Source organism: Euleptes europaea, chromosome 1, assembly GCF_029931775.1.
Source record: "Euleptes europaea isolate rEulEur1 chromosome 1, rEulEur1.hap1, whole genome shotgun sequence".
NCBI classification, from domain to species: Eukaryota; Metazoa; Chordata; class Lepidosauria; order Squamata; family Sphaerodactylidae; genus Euleptes; species Euleptes europaea.
Window position 1 is genome coordinate 20,616,499 of NC_079312.1, and position 22,475 is coordinate 20,638,973.

The 22,475-nt window shown below is 49.1% G+C and overlaps 1 protein-coding gene across 1 annotated transcript; it reads left to right on the plus strand.

Moving 5' to 3' along the window:
* Positions 1 to 472: 472 nt before the first annotated feature.
* On the plus strand, positions 473 to 12,952 carry RDM1 (RAD52 motif containing 1). Its single transcript, XM_056867100.1, has 7 exons — positions 473 to 556; positions 3,124 to 3,303; positions 4,579 to 4,701; positions 6,398 to 6,569; positions 8,131 to 8,220; positions 11,636 to 11,724; positions 12,872 to 12,952. The coding sequence occupies exons 1-7, from the start codon at positions 473 to 475 to the stop codon at positions 12,950 to 12,952; spliced, it is 819 nt and encodes a 272-aa protein (XP_056723078.1).
* Positions 12,953 to 22,475: the final 9,523 nt, after the last annotated feature.

Sequence of the window (22,475 nt, forward strand, 5' to 3'; positions counted from 1 at the left end):
AAATTAAGGCCCGCGAAACAAAGGTATAAACCTGTAATACATTAATATTTTCAATTAAAAGTTCTCTATTAGAATAATATTTGAATATATATTTTTATGTTTAATGTTTAACTAACAGTTATGATTCAAGTTTATTTTCAAATTCCCGGAATTTTTATTTTGAGCCTTGGGGTCCCTGCGCCGAGCAAAAAAGTCCTAGTGGTCCCTGGTCAAAAAAAAGGTTGGGAACCATTGAGTCCACCCATCTCTTGTTGGGTCTTCCTCTTTCCCTGCCGCGCGGTTAGATTGTGCTAAGCATTAGCACCGCCTTTCCTCGCCTTTAAAACCCCCCATCTGTTGAGCCAGCTGAGCTCCGCGGTCCTTTGGACGAGGCGGGCTGCGCTCGCTCCCGAGCTGCAAGCCAAGCCGGGGCTGAGCCACGCAGGGCGGTCCGGGCAGCCGATCCGCCCCTTCCCCCCTCGCCGCCCCGGCCATGGCGGAGGTGTTGGAGTTCCGCGTCCCGGGCGGCCGTGGCCGGACCCTCCTCGTCCTGGGGCTGGAGACAGACGCGGCCGAGGCAAGTCGCCCGCCCACCTACCCCGGGGTGGGGAGCGGGGGGGGGGAGGCGCGGCGGCTGTTGGGTGGGAGGCTCACCCCACCCCCGGGTGCGTCCTGCAAAACCACCCTCCGGTCTGCCACGGGGTGTTTAATCCGTGGTCAGGGCCGGATTGAGGCTGGATGGGGCCCGGAGCTCTGGAAGGCAATGGGGCCCTTTCTGTGTCCAGCTGTCTGTGTCCAGCTGTCCTTTGTCAACAACCAGTGGTCGCTGCTTTTTTTTTGCGTTGAATCTATATGCCGCTCAGTGGTTCCCAACCTTTTTTTGACCAGGGACCGCTAGGACTTTTCTGTTCGGTGCAGGGACCCCCGAGGTTCAAAATAAAAATTCAGGGAATTTGAAAAGAAACTTGAATCATCACTGTCAGTTAAACATTAAACTTAGAATAATGTTGGAATGTATATTTTTATAATAGAGAACTTTTAATTGAAAGTATTAATTTATTATGGGTTTATAACTTTGTTTCGCGGACCTTAATTGAGTTCTCGCGGACCCCTGGGGGTCCACGGACCCCTGGTTGGGAACCAGTGCTCTATGGTCATTGATGGACCCTAATGGGTATCTAACGCCATTTGCACATAACAAAATATGTATTTTATCAAAGCAGTTGTTGAACTGAAATACAGTTAAGAAGAAAATTCGCAGCGGGTAGCCGGGTTAGTCTGCCTGCAGTAGTAGAAAAGGGCCAGAGTCCAGGAGCACCTTCAAGACTAACAAGAATATTTTCTGGCAGGGTAGGAGCTTTCCATAAAGCACCTTAAAGACTAACAAGAATATTTTCTAGCAGGGTATGAGCTTTGTGAGCCACAGCTCACTTCTTCAGATACCATATGAAAGCTCATACCCTACCAGAAAATGACCTTGTTAGTCTTTAAGGTGCTACTGGACTCTGGCCCTTTCCTACTAATTACGAAGTATATTAATAGTGAAATAATTATTATTTCCTTTAAATTTTTGCCCCCCCCCCCCAAAAAAAAACTATAGCTTGTTTAGCTTATACGTAAATCCGGCACTGGGTAATGGCCCTTTTGTTCCACTGTGATTCTCTGATCGCTCAAAAACATTGCCGGTCTGTATTGCTAGTAGGGTTGCCGACCTCCAGGTACTAGCTGGAGATCGGCTATTACAACTGATCAGCCGATAGAGATCAGTTCCCCTGGAGAAAATGGCCGCTTTGGCAATTGGACTCTATGGCATTGAAGCGCCTCCTCTCCCCAAACCCCCGCTCTCCTCAGGCTCCGCCCCCAAAACCTCCCGCCGATGGGGAAGAGGGACCTGGCAACCCTAATTACTAGGCAATCCAATGAGTATGCTCTTTGTTCATTAGCATTAAGTCTGGAGTTACTGCTACCGGCTTTCTAAAGCAGGTTAGAAGTTTTATAACTCACCTTATTCCGGATAATTTAAGCAGCCGAGCCGGTTTTGGTTCTTCCTCTTCTCTGTAATTGCTGAAAGGGGTTGAAATTAAGTATCCGAGACAGAAATAAGCGCCAAAATCCTTTTGGGGGAAAGCGAAGTGCTGGGGCCCAAACCTGCTGAAATGCTGAGAGGGTTCATAGAATAGAATCATAGAGTTGGAAGGGACCACCAGGGTCATCTAGTCCAACCCCCTGCCCAATGCAGGAATTTCACAACTAACTCCCCCCCCACACACCCAGTGACCCCTACTCCATGCCCAGAAGATGGCCATGATTCCCTCCCTCTCATGATCTGCCTAAGTTCATTGAATCAGCATTGCTGACAGTTGGTTGCCAACTCCGGCCCGGGAAATTCCTGGAAATTTGGGGGCAGGGCCTATGGAGGGGGAATTGGGGGGGGCATCACTGTAGAGCTTGCCTCTGAAGCTGCAAGTTCCTCCAGGGCAATTGATCCCTGTAATCTGGAAATCAGTTGTAATTCTGAGAGATCTCCAGACCTCACCTGGAGGTTGGCAACACTTGCGGATGGTTTTTGTGTGGAAGACCTGTATGTGTACAGAAAATTCCAGCCCTAAATGTGTGTGGCCAGCATCCGATGCTGCATCTACTCAGAGACAGAGGTTGTCCCGTTTTTACAGTTTCATTCTTGTTAATTCATTAATAACCATTTTAATTTAGGCTGTCTAATAAAACTGTCTAATAAAACATAGAAACAGCAATTAATTCCGATAGAGGGTGTTTTTAAAAAAACCTCTCTCGAAAACAGCATCTTCTGAACATGCCTTCCATTTACAAGAGAGTAAATCTCAGTAACTGATAATATTTTGATAAGGGGTTGCATATACTTTATCTATTTTTATTTATTTAAAATTTTATATAAACATCCACAGGGTTTAATTTGTGCTGGACCTCACTGAGTTTTAGTCCCAGAGCCTGTTCTCAGCTCTTGGGGAGTGGGGGGGGGGAAGGAAAGTGTGATAGCAATAAAACATGCCCCTGAGGATGCACAGAGTTCCTTTGCTTCTCTGCTGGCCTTCTGGTTGCGTCGTGAGTCCGTCTACTCTTTGCCTTTCCTAATACATCCCACCGTTTGTTTGTCTTTTCTTTCAGCATGCCCTGTATTTAGCATTCTCTGCCTTTGGGCCGCTCTACTCGGTGAGGCTTCGCCCAAACGCTCCGGTCGCTCAGCCTGGCCATTACGCCCTTGTCAAGTACTTCTCCGCCAGAGATGCCGGCAGAGCGCAACGTGCGTGCAACCAGCAGTCGCTGTTTCAGAAATCCCCACTGAAGGTACTCTGCCACATAGCGTCAAGACTGGTTCGGGGTAGAGCTGTTTGTGAATCACCGAGGCTGGGAAGTAATGTTCTCCCTCCATTCTTGGGTGACTGTATCCTTATAAACACATCCCATGTTCTTATCAGACTGTGGCCACATGGTGAGGATTCTCCATTTCCCGGCCATCACCACTGTGAATGCAGAGGCGTTCACACTGGCAATGAAACGTCAATGTAGGAGTTTGGGATTCGCTGTTCTCTGCCATTTTCCCTGCAATCCCTCCCCCTGTAACAACCAGAAGGCTCTTTTAAAAAATCAGTAACTGCTAGCAGGGTGTAGTGGTTAAGAGCGGTGGTTTGGAGCGGTGGACTCTGACCTGGAGAACCGGGTTTGATTCCCCCACTCCTCCACATGAGCGGCGGAGGCTAATCTGGTGGACTGGGTTTGTTTCCCTGCTCCTACACACGAAGCCAGCTGGGTGACCTTGGGCTAGTCACACACTCTCAGCCCCACCTACCTCACAGGGAGTCTGTTGTGGGAAGGGAAGGTTATTTTAAGCCAGTTTGATTCTCCCTTAAGTGATAGAGAAAGTTGGCATATAAAACCCAACTCTTCTTCTATGTGCTATAGTGCAATCACAATCTAACAGTTCCTCGGAATCCCCAGGTTACATTTTAGAAGTCTCTAGCCCTTTTTGTTATGGAGACATATGGGGGAAGGGGGATATTTCCTCTCATATTTCTGCAAATATTTTGTATCACAAAATATCCCCAGCTTTCATTCAGAAGGACTAGTAGAAATGGCAATACATCATTATCACCATATAGCACAATAGCAATTACTGATTTTTGTTTTCATGAAGCTCTCTGGTGGTGAGGCAGGGAAAACGGTGGCCACAAGGGAATGAAAACGGCATAGATTGTGGGCAGCTCTAGAGGCTAAATGGGGAACCACCTAGGGAGTTGGTGAGCTCACCGTCACTAGCAGTCTTCAAGGAGTAGCTGGCTGAACACTTGTCAGGGTTGCTCTAGGCTGATCCTGCATTGAGCAGGGGTTCGACCAGATGGCCTAAATAGCCCCTTCCAACTCTATGGTTCTATGAATCAGCCATCTCTGACTACAGGGTCGGTCAAACTAGGAAATATGTGTGTCACCTCCCTGCCAGGTTCTAAACAGGGCTGGAGTTCAGCTCCCCCCACCCCTCAACCTCCCCAGAAGAAATGAGAACCCGCTTGCTTCAATTTGTGCAAAACCTTCCTCCATACGGCTCTCTTGGCATTTTGTCCCCAGGTGTGCATCTGTACCAGACAGAGGTCTTTCCCACAGCAGACCTTGGTTTTGAACAGCCACAAATGCCAGGAACTGGCCAATCACTACCTCGGTTTCAACAGCTGGTCTAGTCGCATTGTCACGGTAAGGGCCAGGGCCTTCTCTCCGTCTTGTGCCGCTTTGACTAGGGAGGCAAAATCCTCATCTGCACTTTGATTAAGTCTTGTGGGTTCTTTCCAAGGATGAGTGACGGGTATTGTATTTATTTGTTGTTGTTGTTTTATTTAACTTAAGAACATAAGAAAGGCCATGCTGGATCAGACCAAGGCCCATCAAGTCCAGCAGTCTGTTCTCACAGTGGCCAACCAGGGGCCTCTAGGAAGCTCACAAACAAGGCGACTGCAGCAGCACCATCCTGCCTGTGTCCCACAGCCCCTAAGATAATAGGCATGCTCCTCTGATCCTGGAGAGAACAGATATGCATCATGACTAGTATTCATGTTGACCAGTAGCCATGGATAGCCCTCTCCTCCATTAACATGTCCACTCCCCTTTTAAAGCCTTTCATGATGGCAGCCATCACCACATCCTGGGGTAGGGAGTTCCACAATTGTTGTGTGAAGAAATACGTCCTTTAGACCTCCATTCTGGGTTGAGACCCTTCTGAAGCAGGCAGCCATTCAGATTGCCCAATTAACACACACAACCAGATAAAAGAGAGACAGAAATACTAAGGAAGCACCCCCTACTTACTTATTTATAGTCTGCCTTTCTTGTTGGGACTCCAGGCGGATTACTCAGAGTGAGTCAATAAACTCAACATGACGGGACATTCAACAAACAGTGAAATAGGATTTGGGGCCCATAAGTGTTGGCTGACTGTAGGAGGAGCTACCAAGGTTCAGCAAGAAACTATAAACTATAAACTATAACAAAATAATTATATTTATTGCAAGGTGCACACTATAAAATTGTTAAACGCAAGGTCTGTATTGCAGGCTGCATATAAAATTATCAGTTGCAAAATGCTTATACCCAGTTGATGTACATGCCAGTATTTATATTGAATGTATGTGTTTCGGCCTGAATGGGCCTTCCTTGGTGGTCATAAATACAGAAACTAATTAATAACACATCCAGAAATGCACCTTATGAGTTTTTTTAAAATCTAATATCTTGTGTGGCTTGATGTAAGCTCTTAACCCAAACCATGGGTCTTGCTCACGCAATCTGGTACCAGAATTAACAGTGTTTTTGGACATCTGTACATCAACCCGTGATAAATCCTATTGACTGTAGGAGCGAGCCACCATCAGTGGTTGCTTCTCTCCCAAGCCCAGGGCACTTGGGGAAGGGGACGGGGCAGGTTTCCACTTTGTGCTGGGCCAGGGGACGTTCAGAATCTCCTCAGAACCACCGTTCTGCTTCGCAGTGCCTCTGAAGCACTGCGCCGCGTAACCAAACGGCTGTGCTTTTCCCATGGTCCAGGGGGGCATTTTCTTGCTTGGTGGAGGGTTTGAAGTTATAAACATCCACCAGACTGCTGGAATGAAGTACAAGACGAACTCTTCCCCCCTGGCCACTTCCTCCTGGAGGGGACTTGGGAGGGGTTTTTGTTTTTTCTTGCCCACCTAGTACCGAGCGACTGACCCCTCAGAATTCTCCGTAGCGTGGGGAGGATGCTGGGGAAGGGAGGAATGTCTTCTTTCATGCTCGTGCCAATACAGTGCAAAGAATGTACCCTGGGATTATCGGGAGGAAGCGACGGTAGGATGGCTGAAGGCCGCTGGGGTATGGCTTCACTTTCCCTGTGTTGCTGTCTCCGTGCCAATGAGAACAGCTCCAGGATATCTCTGGCTTCGAAGAGGAGGAGAATGAAGAGGAGGCCTCAAGGGCTTTGCCGGGGAGCCAGCGTTGCAAGTACCTGTGCGTTCAAGAACTAACTATCCCGCAACACAGCATCTGCTCCAGAGGGATTGGAGTGGCCGAGGTTCCGGTGGACCCCAGCCAAGGTAACGGTGGAGGGGAGGGGTAGAAACAAAACAGGGGTGGAAAGTGCCTTCAATTTGCGGCAACCCCGTAGGGTTGCAAGGCAGAGATATTCAGAGGCAGTTCGCCATTGCCTGCTCAGCAATCTGGGATTTCCTTGGTGGTCTTCCATCCAAGAGCAACTGCTTGGCATGCAGAAGGTCCCAGGTTCAATCCCCGGCATCTCCAGTTAAAAGGACTAGGCAGGTAGGTGATATGAAAGACCCCTGCCTGAGACCTTGGAGAGCTGCGGCTGGTCTGAGTAGACAATACTGACTTTGATGGACCAAGGGTCTGATTCAGTATAAGGCAGCTTCATGTGCATTCATTTGGGTGGGGAGGGGCTGTGGCTTAGTGGTAGAGCATCTGCTTGGCATGCAGAAGGTCCTAGGTTCAATCCCTGGCATCTCCAGTTAAAGGGAATAGGCAAGTAGGTGATATAAAAGACCCCTGCCTGAGACCCTGGAGAGCTGCGGCTGGTCTGAGTAGACAATACTGACATTTGATGGACCAAGGGTCTGATTTGGTATAAGGCAGTTTCATGTGTGTTCAGGGTCGACCCTGCTTAGTTTCCAAGAGTTGATCAGATTGGCTAGCCTGGGCAATCTAGGTCAGGGCAGAAATGATGTCGGCGGAGAGATACAAAAGAGATGTTATAATTAATATTTTTTACTATGCATGGGTGTGAAAGCTGGACAATGAAGAAAGCTGACAGGAAGAAAGTAGATTCCTTTGAAATGTGTTGTTGGGAGAGAGTGATATAGATACTGTGGACTGCCAAAGAAACAAACCAGTGGGTTCTAGATCAAATCAAGCTCGAACTTTCCCTAGAAGCTAAAATGACTAAACTGAGGCTATCGTACTCTGGTCACATTATGGGAAGACAAGAGTCACTGAAAAAAGACAATAATGCTAGGAAAACTGGAAGGTAGCAGGAGAAGACCCAGCATGATATGGATTGACTCTATAAGGAAGCCATGGGCCCTCAGTTTGCAAGACCTGAGCAAGGCTGTTAATTATAGGATGTTTTGGAGGACGCTGATTCATAGGTCACCATGAATTGGAAGTGACTGTGTGACTCACACACACACACTCACATCTTTTCTTCCAAGAAATGTACATGGTTCTCCCCCCCCTTTAACCCCACAAAAGTCCTACGAGGTAGATTAGCTTGGCCTAAAGTCACCCAGTGGACTTCCTGGCTTGAAACAGGGATCTGAACCCAGGTCTCTCCAGTCCCAGCCCAACGCTTTCTCTCTTATCCCACACAGATACAAGCCCTCTGAATCAGAACCTTCCAGTAAAAGTTACTCTTTGGCTGACTGTAGGGTGTAGATCAGACTTCATTGGAAGCATTTCTGTTGGCCAGAATTGGCTAAGCATTTTTTTTGCTTCTAAAAGGGTCCTTAGAATCTGTGTTCTTCAAGCCATTGACCTTTGGGGATCAGTCATTAATTTAAAAAGTTTTCAGCGCCAACATGACCCTGTTGCACAGACCTCTCCTGCAATACTCTGGGGTTTTTGCTGGGTTTTTCTCTCTTTCAGGGTTTATTGCAGCCATGCGCGGCGCTCAGAAGCTCGCGGCACAAAAAGCACTCTCGGATGCATTTCAGAAGATTCTCCTCGTAGTTCTAGGTAAGGCTTTTATTTTATTTTTCTATCCTGGAGCTCCCAGTGGTCTACCATCCCATGGAATGGTTAGATGCCTGAGTAGCGTCAGCAATGCCATACTTTTAGGGCAGGGTTCCCCAACCTTTTTGATCCTGTAGCCACCTCTGACGCACAGCAGTAGGCACAATCACAAAATGGCTGCCACAGAAGGTGGAACCAATCACAAAATGGCTGCAAGACAGGGCCCAAAATGTGCTATGAGTTACAATCCTTTATTCAAGCTGTTTCGAAATGGGATCTGCTGGATGCTCACTCGGAACAAAGGGGCTGGCAAGAAACAAAAATGCAACTCCCATTTGAGGCACAGTTTCCCAGGGGAACCGGTCAGTCAGGGTTGGCTGGAAAGCTTGCCCACAGCCAATGGGATGAAGGGTTAAAGATGGTCATCAGGAGTATGCAAACCAGGTTCCAAAACTTGGGCTGCAGCCATACGTTGTTGGCTTTTGGGCTGGAGTACTCTGTCACTTCTGGACCACAAAGACTACCCTCTCCCTCAGTACACACCCTTGTGTGCTCCTCTGGCCAGCCATGTTCTCCCAAGAAGAAGAGTTGGTTTTTATATGCCGACTTTCTCTACCACTTAAGGGAGACTCAAGCCGGCTTACAATCACCTTCCCTTCCCCTCCCCACAACAGACACCCTGTGAGGTAGGTGGGGCTGAGAGAGTGTGACTAGCCCAAGATCACCCAGCTGGCTTCGTGTGCAGGAGTGGGGAAACAAATCCAGTTCGCCAGATTAGTGTCCGCCGCTCATGTGGAGGAGTGGGGGATCAAACCCGGTTCTCCAGATCAGACTCCACCGCTCCAAACCACCGCTCTTAACCACTATACCATGCTGGCTCCTGTAACAAAGGACTCCCCAAAGGACAAGAGAGGCTTTTGCCCAAGCCCTTCACCTATTCTCTCCAGGACCAGAGGAACATGCCTCTTATCTTAGGTGCTGTGGAACACAGGCAGGATGGTGCTGCTGCAGTCGTCTTGTTTGGGGGCTTCCTAGATGCCCCTGGTTGGCTACTGTGTGAACAGACTGCTGGACTTGATGGGCCTTGGTCTGATCCAGCAGGGCGTTTCTTATGTTCTTATGTTCTTCACTTCTTGCACACCTCTGCTGCTCACCCCCATTCACAAGCTAGACAGGAAATGGCCGGGAGCGCCAAAGGGAAGCCATTGGCTTCCACACTGGAGAAGAGGGGGGAAGGGACAAGAGACCTCCACCTATCTCTCTGCTCAGGTAGGTCAGTGGGCAAAGCCAGGAGGGCTGCGAGGGCTGACAGCCGGGGCTCATTGCAGTTCCAGCCCCTCTGGAAAATGAGGACGCCTCAGAGAGTCAGCGTGGTTTGAAGCGGTGGTTTGGAGCGGTGGACTCTTAATCTGGAGAACTGGGTTTGATTCCCCTCTCCTCTACATGAACTGCAGATGCTAATCTGGCGAACCGGGTTGGTTTCCCCACACCTCCACATGAAGACAGCACAGCGGCCTTGGGCCAGTCACAGTTCTCTCTGAGCTCTCTCAGCCCCACCTATCTCACAGGGTGTTTGTCGTGGGGAGGGGAAGGTGGTTGTAAGCTGGTTTGGTTCTTCATTAAGAGGTAGAGAAAGTCGGCATGTGAAAACCAACTCTTCTTCATCAGAGGCAGCACACCTGGTTGATACGAGGATGTAGACTGCTTGGACCCTCCTCACTAGCTGGTTGGCTGTTGAGTGTGTGAACGTGGGCCATTCGAAAGTGTGGCGATGGGGAAGTTCTGTCAGGTGATGGGATACCTATGCAGAAGCCCTTAAGGGATGACTGTGTGTGTAAACAAGCCCTGCGTCGTGGCACAAAGGCTATTTCTGTTCACTCCCTCCATGCGATGCTGTAATGTGTAGACCAGATCTGGGTTGAGAAGGACCTCTGACAGTGAAGACCATCTTTGGCTCTCTTCTCTTCTCCCTCTTCCACTTCTCTCCTTTCCAGTCAAGAGTTCCTCTCCTTCACACAACGCTTCACTATCCACAGAGTATTTCCATTGGGTTTAAAGCTACCCTGGCCTCTCCAATTTTTTAATTTTTGTCTGAGAATTCTGTCCTTGATCCATCTGCAGCTAGTTGTTGATCTAGGTATGTTTAGCCTGAAGAGGAGAAGACTGAGAGGGGATGTGATAACCGTGTTCAAGTATTTGAGGGGCTGTCATATAGAGGATGGTGCCAAGTTGTTTTCTGTTGCCCAAGAAGGCAGGACCAGAACCAACAGGTTGAAATTAAATCAAAAGAGTTTCCGTCTAGACATTAGGAAGAGTTTTCTAACAGTTAGAGCGGTTCCTCAGTGGAACAGGCTTCCTCAGGAGGTGGTAAGCTCTCCTTCCCTGGAGGTTTTTAAGCAGAGGTTAGATGGCCATCTGTCAGCAATGCTGATTCTGTGACCTTAGGCAGATGATGAGAGGGAGGGCATCTTGGCCATCTTCTAGTCACTAGGGTTGTGGGTGGGGGGAGGGAATTGTGAATTTCCTGCATTGTGCAGGGGGTTGGACTTGATGACCCTGGTGGTCCCTTCCAACTCTATGATTCTATGATTCCTCATTCTTTGGCAACCGCTATAGCCTGAATCACCAAACATGCTTCCTTCTCAACAGGGTCTCTTATGCTTTTCTTCTGTCTTCTTTGCACACTCTGGCTGCTTCCCCAGGGGTCTTTCCCCCCAAATGGAGAGCAGCTTGCCCCTGCAGTTCAAGGGAATGGCCTCATGACAGCTTTCCTCTTTGAGATAGATCAAAGGAGGATCTGCAGGGTGCCCACGATGGACACTCCACCTGCAGCCAATACAGGAAAATGTGGAGCAAAGCTCATTATCCAACCCCCCCTTTAGTCCACTAAAGGGCCTTTTGCCTTTTCCCAGTTGAGCTGTGGTGTGACTTCAGACCACAGCTTAGCTGGAGAGGGTGTTTTCTGGACCGTTGGGGTACCAAACAGAATTGTCATTGTGTTCATGTTTCTGTCCTGATCCAATGGAGATAAAGGGGGAAGGAGCGGGGCCCATTCCCCCCTACTTCCCTGGCCATTCTGCCACAGTGGAGCAGCCTCTGTTGCTCTGGCTCCCCTTCTTTCCGAATTCCACTTGGATCAGGGCCTCATGTAATATGCATGCTGGTTTTGGCAGGCGCTCTAGAAATAATGACTGGGGAAGGCACTGGCAAACCACCCCGTAAACATAGTCTGTCCAGTAAACGCCGGGATGTGATGTCACCCCATGGGTCAGTAATGACCCAGTGCTTGCACAGGGGACTACCTTTTTTTACCTACCTAGAAACAAAAACAATAGCAAAATCCTAAATACATTTTAGGGGTAAATAAAACGGTCTTTGAATTGTTAAACATTTGGTCTTTTTCGCTTGCCCGTTTCAGAGAATGGGAAGGTGGCCGTGGAGTTCAGCTCCCCCCAGGATGACCTTGTGGACTGTTTAGCAGATGAAGAACTGAAAGGGCTCCTCCAGGTGATGCTGAAGCTCTGACAGATGAATTTGCACAAGCCTGGGTCACTTCTGGCTTGCTCGGCTCTTGGGCAGCTGAGTTTCGAAAGAGAGGGAGAAATGGCTCCTTCCTTCTCATTAGAATTGGAGGTCATCTAGTGAAACTGGCCGCCAGTTGATTCAGAATGAAAGCAGTTTCAAGTGGGTTGCTGTGATGGTCTGCAGTAGAAGAGCAAGGTTTGGATCCAGTAGTACCTTATAGACCAGCAAAATTTCCAAGGTATAAGCCAGGGGTGGGGAACCTTTTTTCCGCCAAGGGCCTTTTGGATATTTATAACATCATTCGCGGGCCATACAAAATTATCAACTTAAAAATTAGCCGACCAAGCCCCAAGCAGGCAGCTACCCCAGATGACACCCCCCTCCCCTGGGTACAGGCAAACAGGCAGGCATCCAACCGGTGGCGCACTCGCCCATCTGGTGGCACAGGATGGCCTGTTGCACCAGCCGGGCGTAGCCGTCCAGCGACACGCTGGAGTTGCTCCTGCTCCACATGGTCAGGGCCGGATTCTACAGCCGGCTCCTGCTACCTCCACCTACAGGGATGAAATGAGGATACACTGGCTAAGCCCTCTTGTAGTACAGAGGTAATACGTTTCTCCACGGCCCAGGTGGGAAAGGGTTAATACAATTTCTTGGGCGGTCCTAGCAGCTCCATAGCTAATGACTCTTCTGCAAGGGGGAAAAAGGTTCCTTTTCTCAGCAAAACAAACTCACATCCGCCTTGAATAGAGGCTATTCCTGTCTGCGAGAGGGGGGCAGATCACCAGTCTTAGATCCTTTTGATCTAGAGATCTGCCAGGACCCATGAAGGGCCAGACCAAATGATTTCGCGGGCCTTAAACGGCCCCCGTGCCTGACGTTCCCCACCCCTGGTATAAGCTTTCAAGAGTCAGAGCTCCCTTTGTCAGATTTCTGAAGAATGAAAGCAGGTGCTTCGTTTTCACACTAGCTAATCCCAGGATGCCAAGAAGGCAGTTATCATAGATAATAATGCTAATAGAACCAGTGTGGTGCAGTAGTTAGTTTTGGACGAGCGTTTTGTGATACCCTGGTTCGAATCTCCACTGTGCCATGGAAGCTACCAACATGCCTTCCCTTCTCTTTCTAGGTGACTGACTTGTCCTTGTCGCAGTTGAATCCTGAAGGAGAAGAAGAGGTCTTGTCTGACTTCAGCATGGATGACGAATAGCAGCCAGGTGTCCTCATGTTAGGCTGGGAGGGCTTTGTCTGACTCCTGTCTCCAGTTTTCCTCTGTGCTATTTAAGGGCAGCTGTCCCAGGCCTTCTAAGCACATTCCATGGTCTGGAGGTTGATTCCATTGCTTCTCTAAAACTTGCACCCAAATCCACTGAAATTGCTCCTTTCTACCTGATGGTTTTAACTCTTCTATAATGGCCTCTTGTTCAGGAAGGTTGTGTAGAGGGGGAATGCCATCACTGCACATAAGTTCTTTTCTTAAAAAATTATATTTTCAATAAATAAAATTGTGTTTATGTGTGTGTTTTCATAGCAAGGGAGTTGCTGCCTCTTAATAAACACCATGTAAGCTTTCTTTCCGTGTCTGAAAGGTAGACTCTTCCATCTGCCCTAGGGTTGCCAAGCTCCAGGCACTAGATGGAGATCTCCATCCGATAAGAGATCAGTTTACCTGGAAAAAATGGCGGCATTGGCAATTGATCTCTATGGAATTGAAGTCCCTCCCCTCCCCAAACCCTGCCATCCTCAGGCTCCACCCCCAAAACCTCCCACCGGTGGCGAAGAGGGACCTGACAACCCTAACTCTGGCATTGAAGTCCCTCCCCTCCCCAAACTCCACCCTCTTCAGGCTCTGCCCCAAAAATCTACAGGTATTACCCAGCCCAGATGACCATCTTAATCTGCCCACCTCCACCCCAATCATGATCTTTGTTGACATTTCAGTGATGTTCCTTAATGGTGAATGTGGCTGGAGAGATCGGGATAATCTCACAGAGCTAAGAGAGGCTGAAGAGGAGGGGAGGGGCTGTGGCTCAGTGGTAGAGCATCTGCTCGGCATGCAGAAGGTCCCAGGTTCAATCCCCGGCATCTCCAGTTAAAGGGACTAGGCAAGCAGGTGATGTGAAAGACCCCTGCCTGAGACCCTGGAGAGCTGCTGCCGGTCTGAGTAGACAATAGTGACTCTGAAGGAACAAGGGTCTGATTCAGTATAAGGCAGCTTCACGTGTTCAAGAGCTAGGCTTGCCAGTCCCGCCTCCAGTCCTAAGACAATGGTGGATCTCACCTGTCCAGATCAGCGCACATCACATTCAGTGTATCAACCCCTGCCCCCAACTGAGAGCCAGCCACTCCTAGTATCTCAAGCCCATCAGTCCATGGCTCTGAATTAGGGCCTCCACTGTTGCCATAGTGATGGCCATGTTGTAGTGCTCGAAGTCCTGCTAAAGGATGTCACAGCCAAGCACAGTGTTCACAATGCACGCACCCAGTGTTTGCTGTGTGCAGGGCCGGTGCCAGTCATTTTTGCACCCTAGGCAAGGCTAACTACTTGTGCCCCCCATTGCCAACCAATTTTCAAAAACGAAGAAAAATAAAAGCACAAAACTTTTTATGACAATTTAATTAATTATATTCCATAGCACTGTTGTGGTACTTAAAATTAAAAAATATATAAATAGTTGCATTTTTTCCAAGAAACTAACCTGTTTAAAACTGTGCCCCTCAGGACAGTTCTGTGCCCCTCTGAGGTCTGCGCCCTAGGCGACCGCCTAGTTCGCCTTAATGGGAGCACCGGCCCTGGTTGTGTGGAGTGCGAAGGTCCTCTCTGCAGGATGGACCCTGTTGCCCTGACTTCTACCCACCTTTTCCTCAGGATCTTACTGGTGCCTCTTATGAGGTGTCTCATGAGGAGGACAGCAGACCACACCCAAATATCAGTGTAGGCTGCGGGCTACAGATTCTGCTTTTAGAAACCCCATATGTTTTGCTTTTGGTTCAAGAACGCGCAGCGATATCCTGGTTGCTTCAATGCTATCCGTTAGCAGGATTAAACATTCTTTTTTTCACAATAGTAAATGTTTACCGGTGTGTTTTAAAAGTTCACTCTGAGCAACCTATTACATTCCAGTACTTCCCATATTTTTTTTCCCTAAAGCCTACTTTTGGGAGGGGGAGGCAATTAAAAAAAACCACCCTGCAATTGTAATACTAGAATATCCAGTGGGGAGAGTAAAGTTACATTTAAACTTTTGTTCCTTCCCTTCTGTTTCCAGCACACAGAAACACACAGGGTTGCCAATTTCAGTCTGGGAAATTCCTAGAGGTTTGGGGTGGTTATCTGTGAAGGAGAATTTGGGGAGGGATTTCGCCTTGAATACACTCTATACTATAGAGTTTGCCCTGCAAAATTTTCTCCAGAATTTAAAGGAAATGAAAGCCTAACTTAATTAACATAGAGGCGGTGTTACAGAAATGCATGTCATTCAATCCGTTAGCTGCCATTTTCTCCAGAACTTATCTCGATTCTGGCGATCAGTTGTAATTCCCGGAGAACTCCAGAACCCACCTGGAGAGGGGATTTTCTCCAGGTGAGCTGCTCTGTTGCCTAGACATAAGGACATAAGAAAGGCCCTGCTGGATCAGACCAAGGCCCATCAAGTCCAGCAGTCTGTTCACACAATGGCCAGCCAGGTGCCTCTAGGAAGCCCCCAAACAAGATGACTACAGCTGCACCATCCTGCCCGTGTTCCACGGCCGGAAATAGGCGTGCTCCTCTGATACCAGAGAGAACAGGTACGCATCACGATAGAGACCAGTTGTAATAGTGGGAGATCTTCAGCCACCACCTGGAGGTTTGGAAATCAGCACAGGAGCGAATGTTATAACAAAATGCAAAAAAGTGTATTTAAATGCTACACAACATTACAATGAACTATACTATAACAATCTATTGCTAATACTATATCCTAAACTAATGTGCAAACAAATTTACTTCCATTGCAATAAAGCCTATACAATACAGAGTTGATGGTATCCACACAGGTAAGGAAGTTAATAATACCCACACTGATAAAGTCCAATGCTGATGTAACTATTTGTTCTTATTTTCATTTACAACGATCCTTCCGAGAGGCATCATAAGAGAAGAGACATCATCCAGAAGGGGATACGGCCATTTCGAATTCTTCAACAGTCCCGCTTCTGATCAACACGAAATTCCAAAATTCCTTCTAATCGCCGGGTTTCAAGTCACCAGCATCACATAAAGACAATACTCCATCTTCCTACATTAGGATAGTTCTTTAAGTTCCCATCTGGAATACTACAAGGTGTCAGATTCTCCTACAAAACTGTGTAAAGCGCTGTCAAGTCGCAGCCGAATTATGGAGACCCCTTTTTGGGGGAGTTTTCATGGCAAGAGACTATCAGAAGTGGTTTGCCAGTGCCTTCCTCTGCACAGCAACCCTGGTCTTCTTTGGTGGTCTCCCATCCAAATACTAACCAGGGCTGACCCTGCTTAGCTTCTGAGTTCTGACGAGATCAGGCCCAGGTCAGGGCCCTACAAAACTACTGTCTGCCTAATACTGTGCAGGTCACGCCTGGGCTCACTCAGGCCAGGCGTGCCTCGACTTCCCCTCCCCTTTCAGCCTCGCCTCCCTGACCGGGTGACGGCTGCGAGCATGCCAGGGAGTTAGAAGGGAGTGCCGGAGGGCGGCCGGAGCTCCTTAGGGGAAAAGGAGGCTCCAAAGTGGGGAATGCAAAAGGGGCCAAGCCAGGGCTGGGCTTCCTTGGGCTAGTTTGCCGGTGGGCGGGGGGTGCGGGATCGTGAAGAGCCCTTCCCCTTTGCTATGTGAACGGACCAGTATCGTCCGCCCCAGTGCTGGATTTACGTATAAGCTAAACAAGCTATAGCTTAGGGCCCTACTCTCTTGGGGCCCCCCAAAAAATTGAAAGGAAAAAAACCCTGGATGTACATTTCCAAAATATAAGATAAAAAACAAATGTGTGAAGTGCTGTCAAGTTGCAGCCGACTTATGGCGACCCCTTTTTTTGGGGGGGTGTTTCATGGCAAGAGACTAACAGAGGTGGTTTGCCAGTGCCTTCCTCTGCACAGCAACCCTGGCATTCCTTGGTGGTCTCCCATCCAAATACTAACCAGGGCTGACCCTGCTTAGCTTCTGAGATCTAACCAGATCAGGCTAGCCTGGGCCATCCAGGTCTGGGCCCATATTGCATACATACACAAAAATCAAATCACAGTCACTAATGATGACCCCATAGGGTATTTCAGTTCAACAATTACTTTGATAAAATAAGTCTTTTGTTATGTGCAAGTGGCTTTAGATGCCTATTAGGCCCATCAATGACCATATAGCATATATATTCAACGCAAAAAACAGCGACAATTTGCTGTTGATGAAGGACAGTCGGACATGTAAAGGGCCCCATTGCCTTCAATAGCTTAGGGCCTCATCAAACCTAAATCCGGCCCTGGTCCGCTCCCAGCCCCAGGAAGCCCCCCTGCAAGTCCCCTCCAAGGTTACTGTAGATCACTGGTTCCCAACCAGGGGTCCATGGACCCCCAGGGGTCCGCGAGAACTAAATTAAGGTCCGCGAAACAAAGTTATAAACCCATAATAAATTAATATTTTCAATTAAAAGTTCTCTATTATAAAATATATATATTCAAATATAATTCTAAGTTTAATGTTTAACTAACAGTGATGATTCAAGTTTATTTTCAAATTCTCTGAATTTTTATTTTGAACCTTGGGGTCCCTGCACCGAACAAAAAAGTCCTAGTGGTCCCTGGTCAAAAAAAGGGTTGGGAACCACTGCTGTAGACGTTGCCGATTTTCTAGTGGATGTGATGAAAGTTCAAAAAGCCCAAAGTTTGTAATTTCTGTTTTTGGAATTTACTGGCCTAGGTTTTTATCTTAACGGCTGCATATATTTTTTTGCACCTTCTGTAACAATTGTACTATTACCGATGCCGTTAAAGGTTTTTCATTCATTCATTCATTCATTCATTCATTTTCATTCATTCATTCATTCAAGTCCCCTCCAAGGCAACCCCGCAGCGCCCCAGCCCCGCGCACAGCTCGATGGCCTGGAGGGAGGAAAGACCCGGGAGGGCGGAGCTTCCGGAAAGAACGCGGCGGTCTGGGGCCGCCCTGGGGAAGCCCTCCTCGCGAGTGACGCGTCGGGGGACTCCGCGGCGCGCGCCTCCGAAAGCCAGGGCGGCTCCGGCGCACCCTCGAAGCGCCAGGTGGGCGAGGGTGAGGGGGGGGGGGGCTCCTCCAGGCCGGTGGGTGGGAGGGGAACCCGGGGGTGGGGGTGGGGGGCACGATCCAGACCCCGCTGGCCTCTGGCTCCCGGCCCCTCTGGGTGGGGCTCGTGGGATTGCAGCGGGTTGAGGCGGCAGGCGGGATCCAGACCTTTGCAAGAGGCCCTAAACCCATGAAAGATTTTGGTCCCCCCCCCCCGATTTAGGGCTGCCGGGGGGGGGGGAAGGCAGCGTGGCACAGCCCGATCTCGGCAGATCTCGGAAGCTAAGCAGGGTCAGCCCTGGTTAGGATTTGGATGGGAGACCAACCAAGGAAGGCCAGGGTTGCTGCGCAGAGGAAGGCGCTGGCAAAACCACCTCTGCCATGAAAACCCTATGGGGTCATCATTAGTGACTGTGATTTGATTTGTGTGTGTGTATGCAATATGGGCCCTGACCTGGATCGCCCAGGCTAGCCTGATCTTGTCAGATCTCAGAAGCTAAGCAGGGTCAGCCCTGGTTAGGATTTGGATGGGAGACCACCAAGGAATACTAGGGTTGCTGTGCAGAGGAAGGCACTGGCAAACCACCTCTGTTAGTCTCTTGCCATGAAACCCCGTCCTCCCCAAAGGGGTCGCCATAAGTCGGCTGCGACTTTATGGCACTTTACACACACACATACACACACAAATTTAGGGCTGCCAGGTCCTTCTTGGCAACCAGTGGGAGATTTTTTTGGGGGGCGGAGCCTGAGGAGGGTGGGGTTTGGGGAGGGGAGTAGGGTTGCCAACCTCCAGGTAGTATCTGGAGATCTGCTATCGCAACTGATCTCCAGCCAATTGAGGTTCGTTCCCCTGGAGAAAATGGCCACTTTGGCCATTGTACTCTGTGGCACTGAAGTCCCTCCTCTCCCCAAACCTTTCCCTCCCCAGGCTCCGCCCCAAAACCCTCACACCGGTGGCAAAAAAAGTCCTGCCCCTTTAACAGACACTTGATGGGATATTGACCAGGGGACTGAGGTGATGAGAGGTGTTTGACCATTGCCTGCCTCTGCATAACAACCCCCGTCTTTCTGGGTGATCTCCTATCCAAATACTAAGAACATAAGAACCTAAGAAAGGCCCTGCTGGATCAGACCAAGGCCCATCAAGTCCATCAGTCTGTTCACACAGTGGCCAACCAGGGGCCTCCAGGAAGCCCACAAACAAGACGGCTGCAGCAGCACCGTCCTGCCTGTGTTCCACCGCACCCAAAATAATAGGCATGCTCCTCTGATCCTGGAGAGAATAGGTACGCATCATGACTAGTATCCATTTTGACTAGTAGCCATGAATACCCCTCTCCTCCATGAACATGTCTACTCCCCTCTTAAAGCCTTCCAAGCTGGCAGCCACCACCCCATCCTGGGGCAGGGAGTTCCACAATTTAACTATGCGTTGTGTGAAAAAATGCTTCCTTTTATCTGTTTTGAACCTCTCGCCCTCCAGCTTTAGCAGATGGCCCCGTGTTCTAGTATTATGGGAGAGGGAGAAAAACTTCTCCCTGTCCACTCTCTCCAAACCATGCATAATTTTATAGACCTCTATCATGTCTCCCCTCAGCCGCCTTCTTTCCAAGCTAAACAGCCCTAAGCGTCTTAAACGCTCCTGATAGGACAGTTGGGCTGACCCTTATTAGCTTCAAAGACCTCATGAGATTGGACTAGCCGGGTCAGGGTGTGCTTCTCAGTATTCACCACCATCTTTTTTTTTTTTTAAACAGTGAGCATGAACACTGATGAGCCACCACGGAGGCCTGCCCTGACACCCGCTGAGCCGGCACGGAGACCTGCCCTGACACCCGTAGTGAGGATGTCCGACCAGTGCAGGCAGAGCCAGGAGCGGCTGCAGTCAGCGGCCCTGCAGGCTTTGGAGGGGACCCGCCAGGCAACGGAGGAAATTGCTCGGCTGATGAAGGAGGCTTTAGCCAGCGAGGCAGAAGCTCGGCAGGCGGAAAGGGAAGCCCGTCGTACAACGAGTGAAGCCCTGCTGGAAGCCCTTCGCGAAGAAAGCAGGCGATCTGAGAGGTTGCTGGCAGCCTCGGGCGATCTGGCGAAGGCTCTTCGTGAAAGCGACGAGCGGTTCCAGAAAGAGCTGACCAGGCACAGCGACCAGATGGAGAGGCTGGTGTCCTGGCTGGTACCCGCAAGGGAGCAAAGGACCACATCCCCCCCTCTGCCCCCCGTTGGCGGGTCCGTGCCCTGCAACAACCTCACAGATGCTGAAAATGCACCACCCTCTAAAGCTCCCTGCCCGGAAGGAGCATCAAATTCCGCTCGAAAGCGGGTGTCACTTTCCCCTCGTCCCGAAGTCCCTAAGAGGACAAGAGTGTCCCCTTCACATTCCCGGAAGTGAAACCAGTCACATTGGTGTGGATCGGGGTTTACTAGTGCGGCAGGTGCCAGAGAGAATGCTCTTTTGAAAAAATCCAGGGTTGGTGCGTTTGTATGTCAAGACGCTGGTCATGTTCTGGAGAACTGGTCGTGTCTTATTGTTTGGGCACAAAACTCTGTAAAACCATTTTCCCCCCTATTCGATCACAGAGGTCACTGCAGAGTGTTCTTCGGGTTCTTTGGGAAATTAAGGTTTGCCTAGAGGTCAACCTCGGCGTTTGTAGTCCAATAAACTGTTTGTATTTCTGGAGAACCTGCTTCGTGTCATTCGTTGGGTGCTCTTTTTTTGCAATACAGTTTCGCGATTCTTCTCTTTAATCACAGAGACCTTGACTGTATTCTCTGGAGCATCATTTCTGCCGCCCCCAACCCCTGGAGGACAGGTACTACATTTGAGTATTTTCAAGTGCCAGAGTGGGATTGGGGAATCACAAAAACACTCTTTGGGCAGAGAGCTGCTGCAGGGTTCAGTGACTGTCACCCATGTTGTTCACAGTATTCTTTTCTCCCCCTTCAAATTATTAACCAACTTGTTTCCTCAACGTAGAATCATAGAATAGAATCATAGAGTTGGAAGGGACCACCAGGGTCATCAGTCCAACCCCCTGCACAATGCAGGAAATTCACAACTACCCCCCCATGCACACACCCAGTGACCCCTACTCCATGCCCAAAAAATGGCAACAAAAACCCTCCAGGATCCCTGGCTGAACTGGCCTGGAGGAAAATTGCTTCCTGACCCCAAAGTGGCGATTGGCATTACCCTGGGCATGTAAGAAGGGGCCACGAGAGCCAAGCACTGATGCAACCCTTCCTGCCCTCCCTCTCATGATCTGCCTAAGTTCACAGAATTAGCATTGCTGTCAGATGGCCATCTAGCCTCTGCTTAAAAACTTCCAAAGAATTAGAGCCCACCACCTCCTGAGGAAGCCTGTTCCACTGAGGAACAGCTCTAACAGTCAGAAAGTTCTTCCTAATGTCAAGATGGAAACTCTCTTGATTTAATTTCAACCCATTGGTTCTGGTCCGTTCTTCTGGGGCAACGGAAGCCAACGCTGCACCATCCTCTATATTTACTTGAAGATGGTTATCATATCACCTCTCCAGGCTAAACATACCCAGCTCCTTCAACTTTTCCTCATAGGATATGGTCTCCATACCCCTCACCACCTTTGTTGCCCTCCTGTGGACACCTCCTCCCAGTTTTCTCTACTTCTGCATGCTTATTTTTATTGGCTCCCCTGGCACTCCTAGAAGTCCAGTAGCCCCTTAAAGACTCACATTCATGTCTCAATGAGCTTTAAAGATCTGTGACTCAAGAAAGCTCATATTGACATGTTGGTACTCTTCAAGAGTCTACTGGACTCCAGTTTTCTGCGACAGACTACCAGGGCTTCCACACCACTACTGTTTCCCAGGAGGTGGGAAGAATCATAGAATCGGAAGGGACCACCAGGGCCATCAAGTCCAACCCCCTGCACAATGTAGGAAATTCACAACTACCTCCCCCCTCCACACCCCTAATGACCAGAAGATGGCCAAGATGCCTTCCCTCTCATCATCTGCTTAAGGTCACAGAATCAGCATTGCTGACAGATGGCCATCTAACTTCTTCTTAAAAACCTCCAGGGAAGGAGAGCTTACCACCAGGGAAGGAGAGCTATTCTTCGGGCATCCAAATAGTTTTGTTACTTTGAATCTTAAATTGCACTTCACAATTATGAGTTAAAGAACAAGCAGAGTAAGTGAACGATGGCTCTTGCTTCAAAGCTTAAATTCAGGCCTAGGGTGGGTAGGGCTGATTCAGATGAAATCAAGACTGCTTCAAAGGAAGCACTCTGAGGCTTGGAAAGTGACAGCTGTGTTTAATCAATGAGGGGAGTTAGAAAATTTAAAGGGACAGTTTTTCTGGAGTGAAAATTATGTCCATAAGTGCTGTAAAGTTGCAACCGACTGATGGTGACCCCAGCAAGAGGTTTTGAAGACGAGGGAGAAGCAGAGGTGGTTTCCCATTGCCTTCCTCTGCAGAGCCTTCCTTTG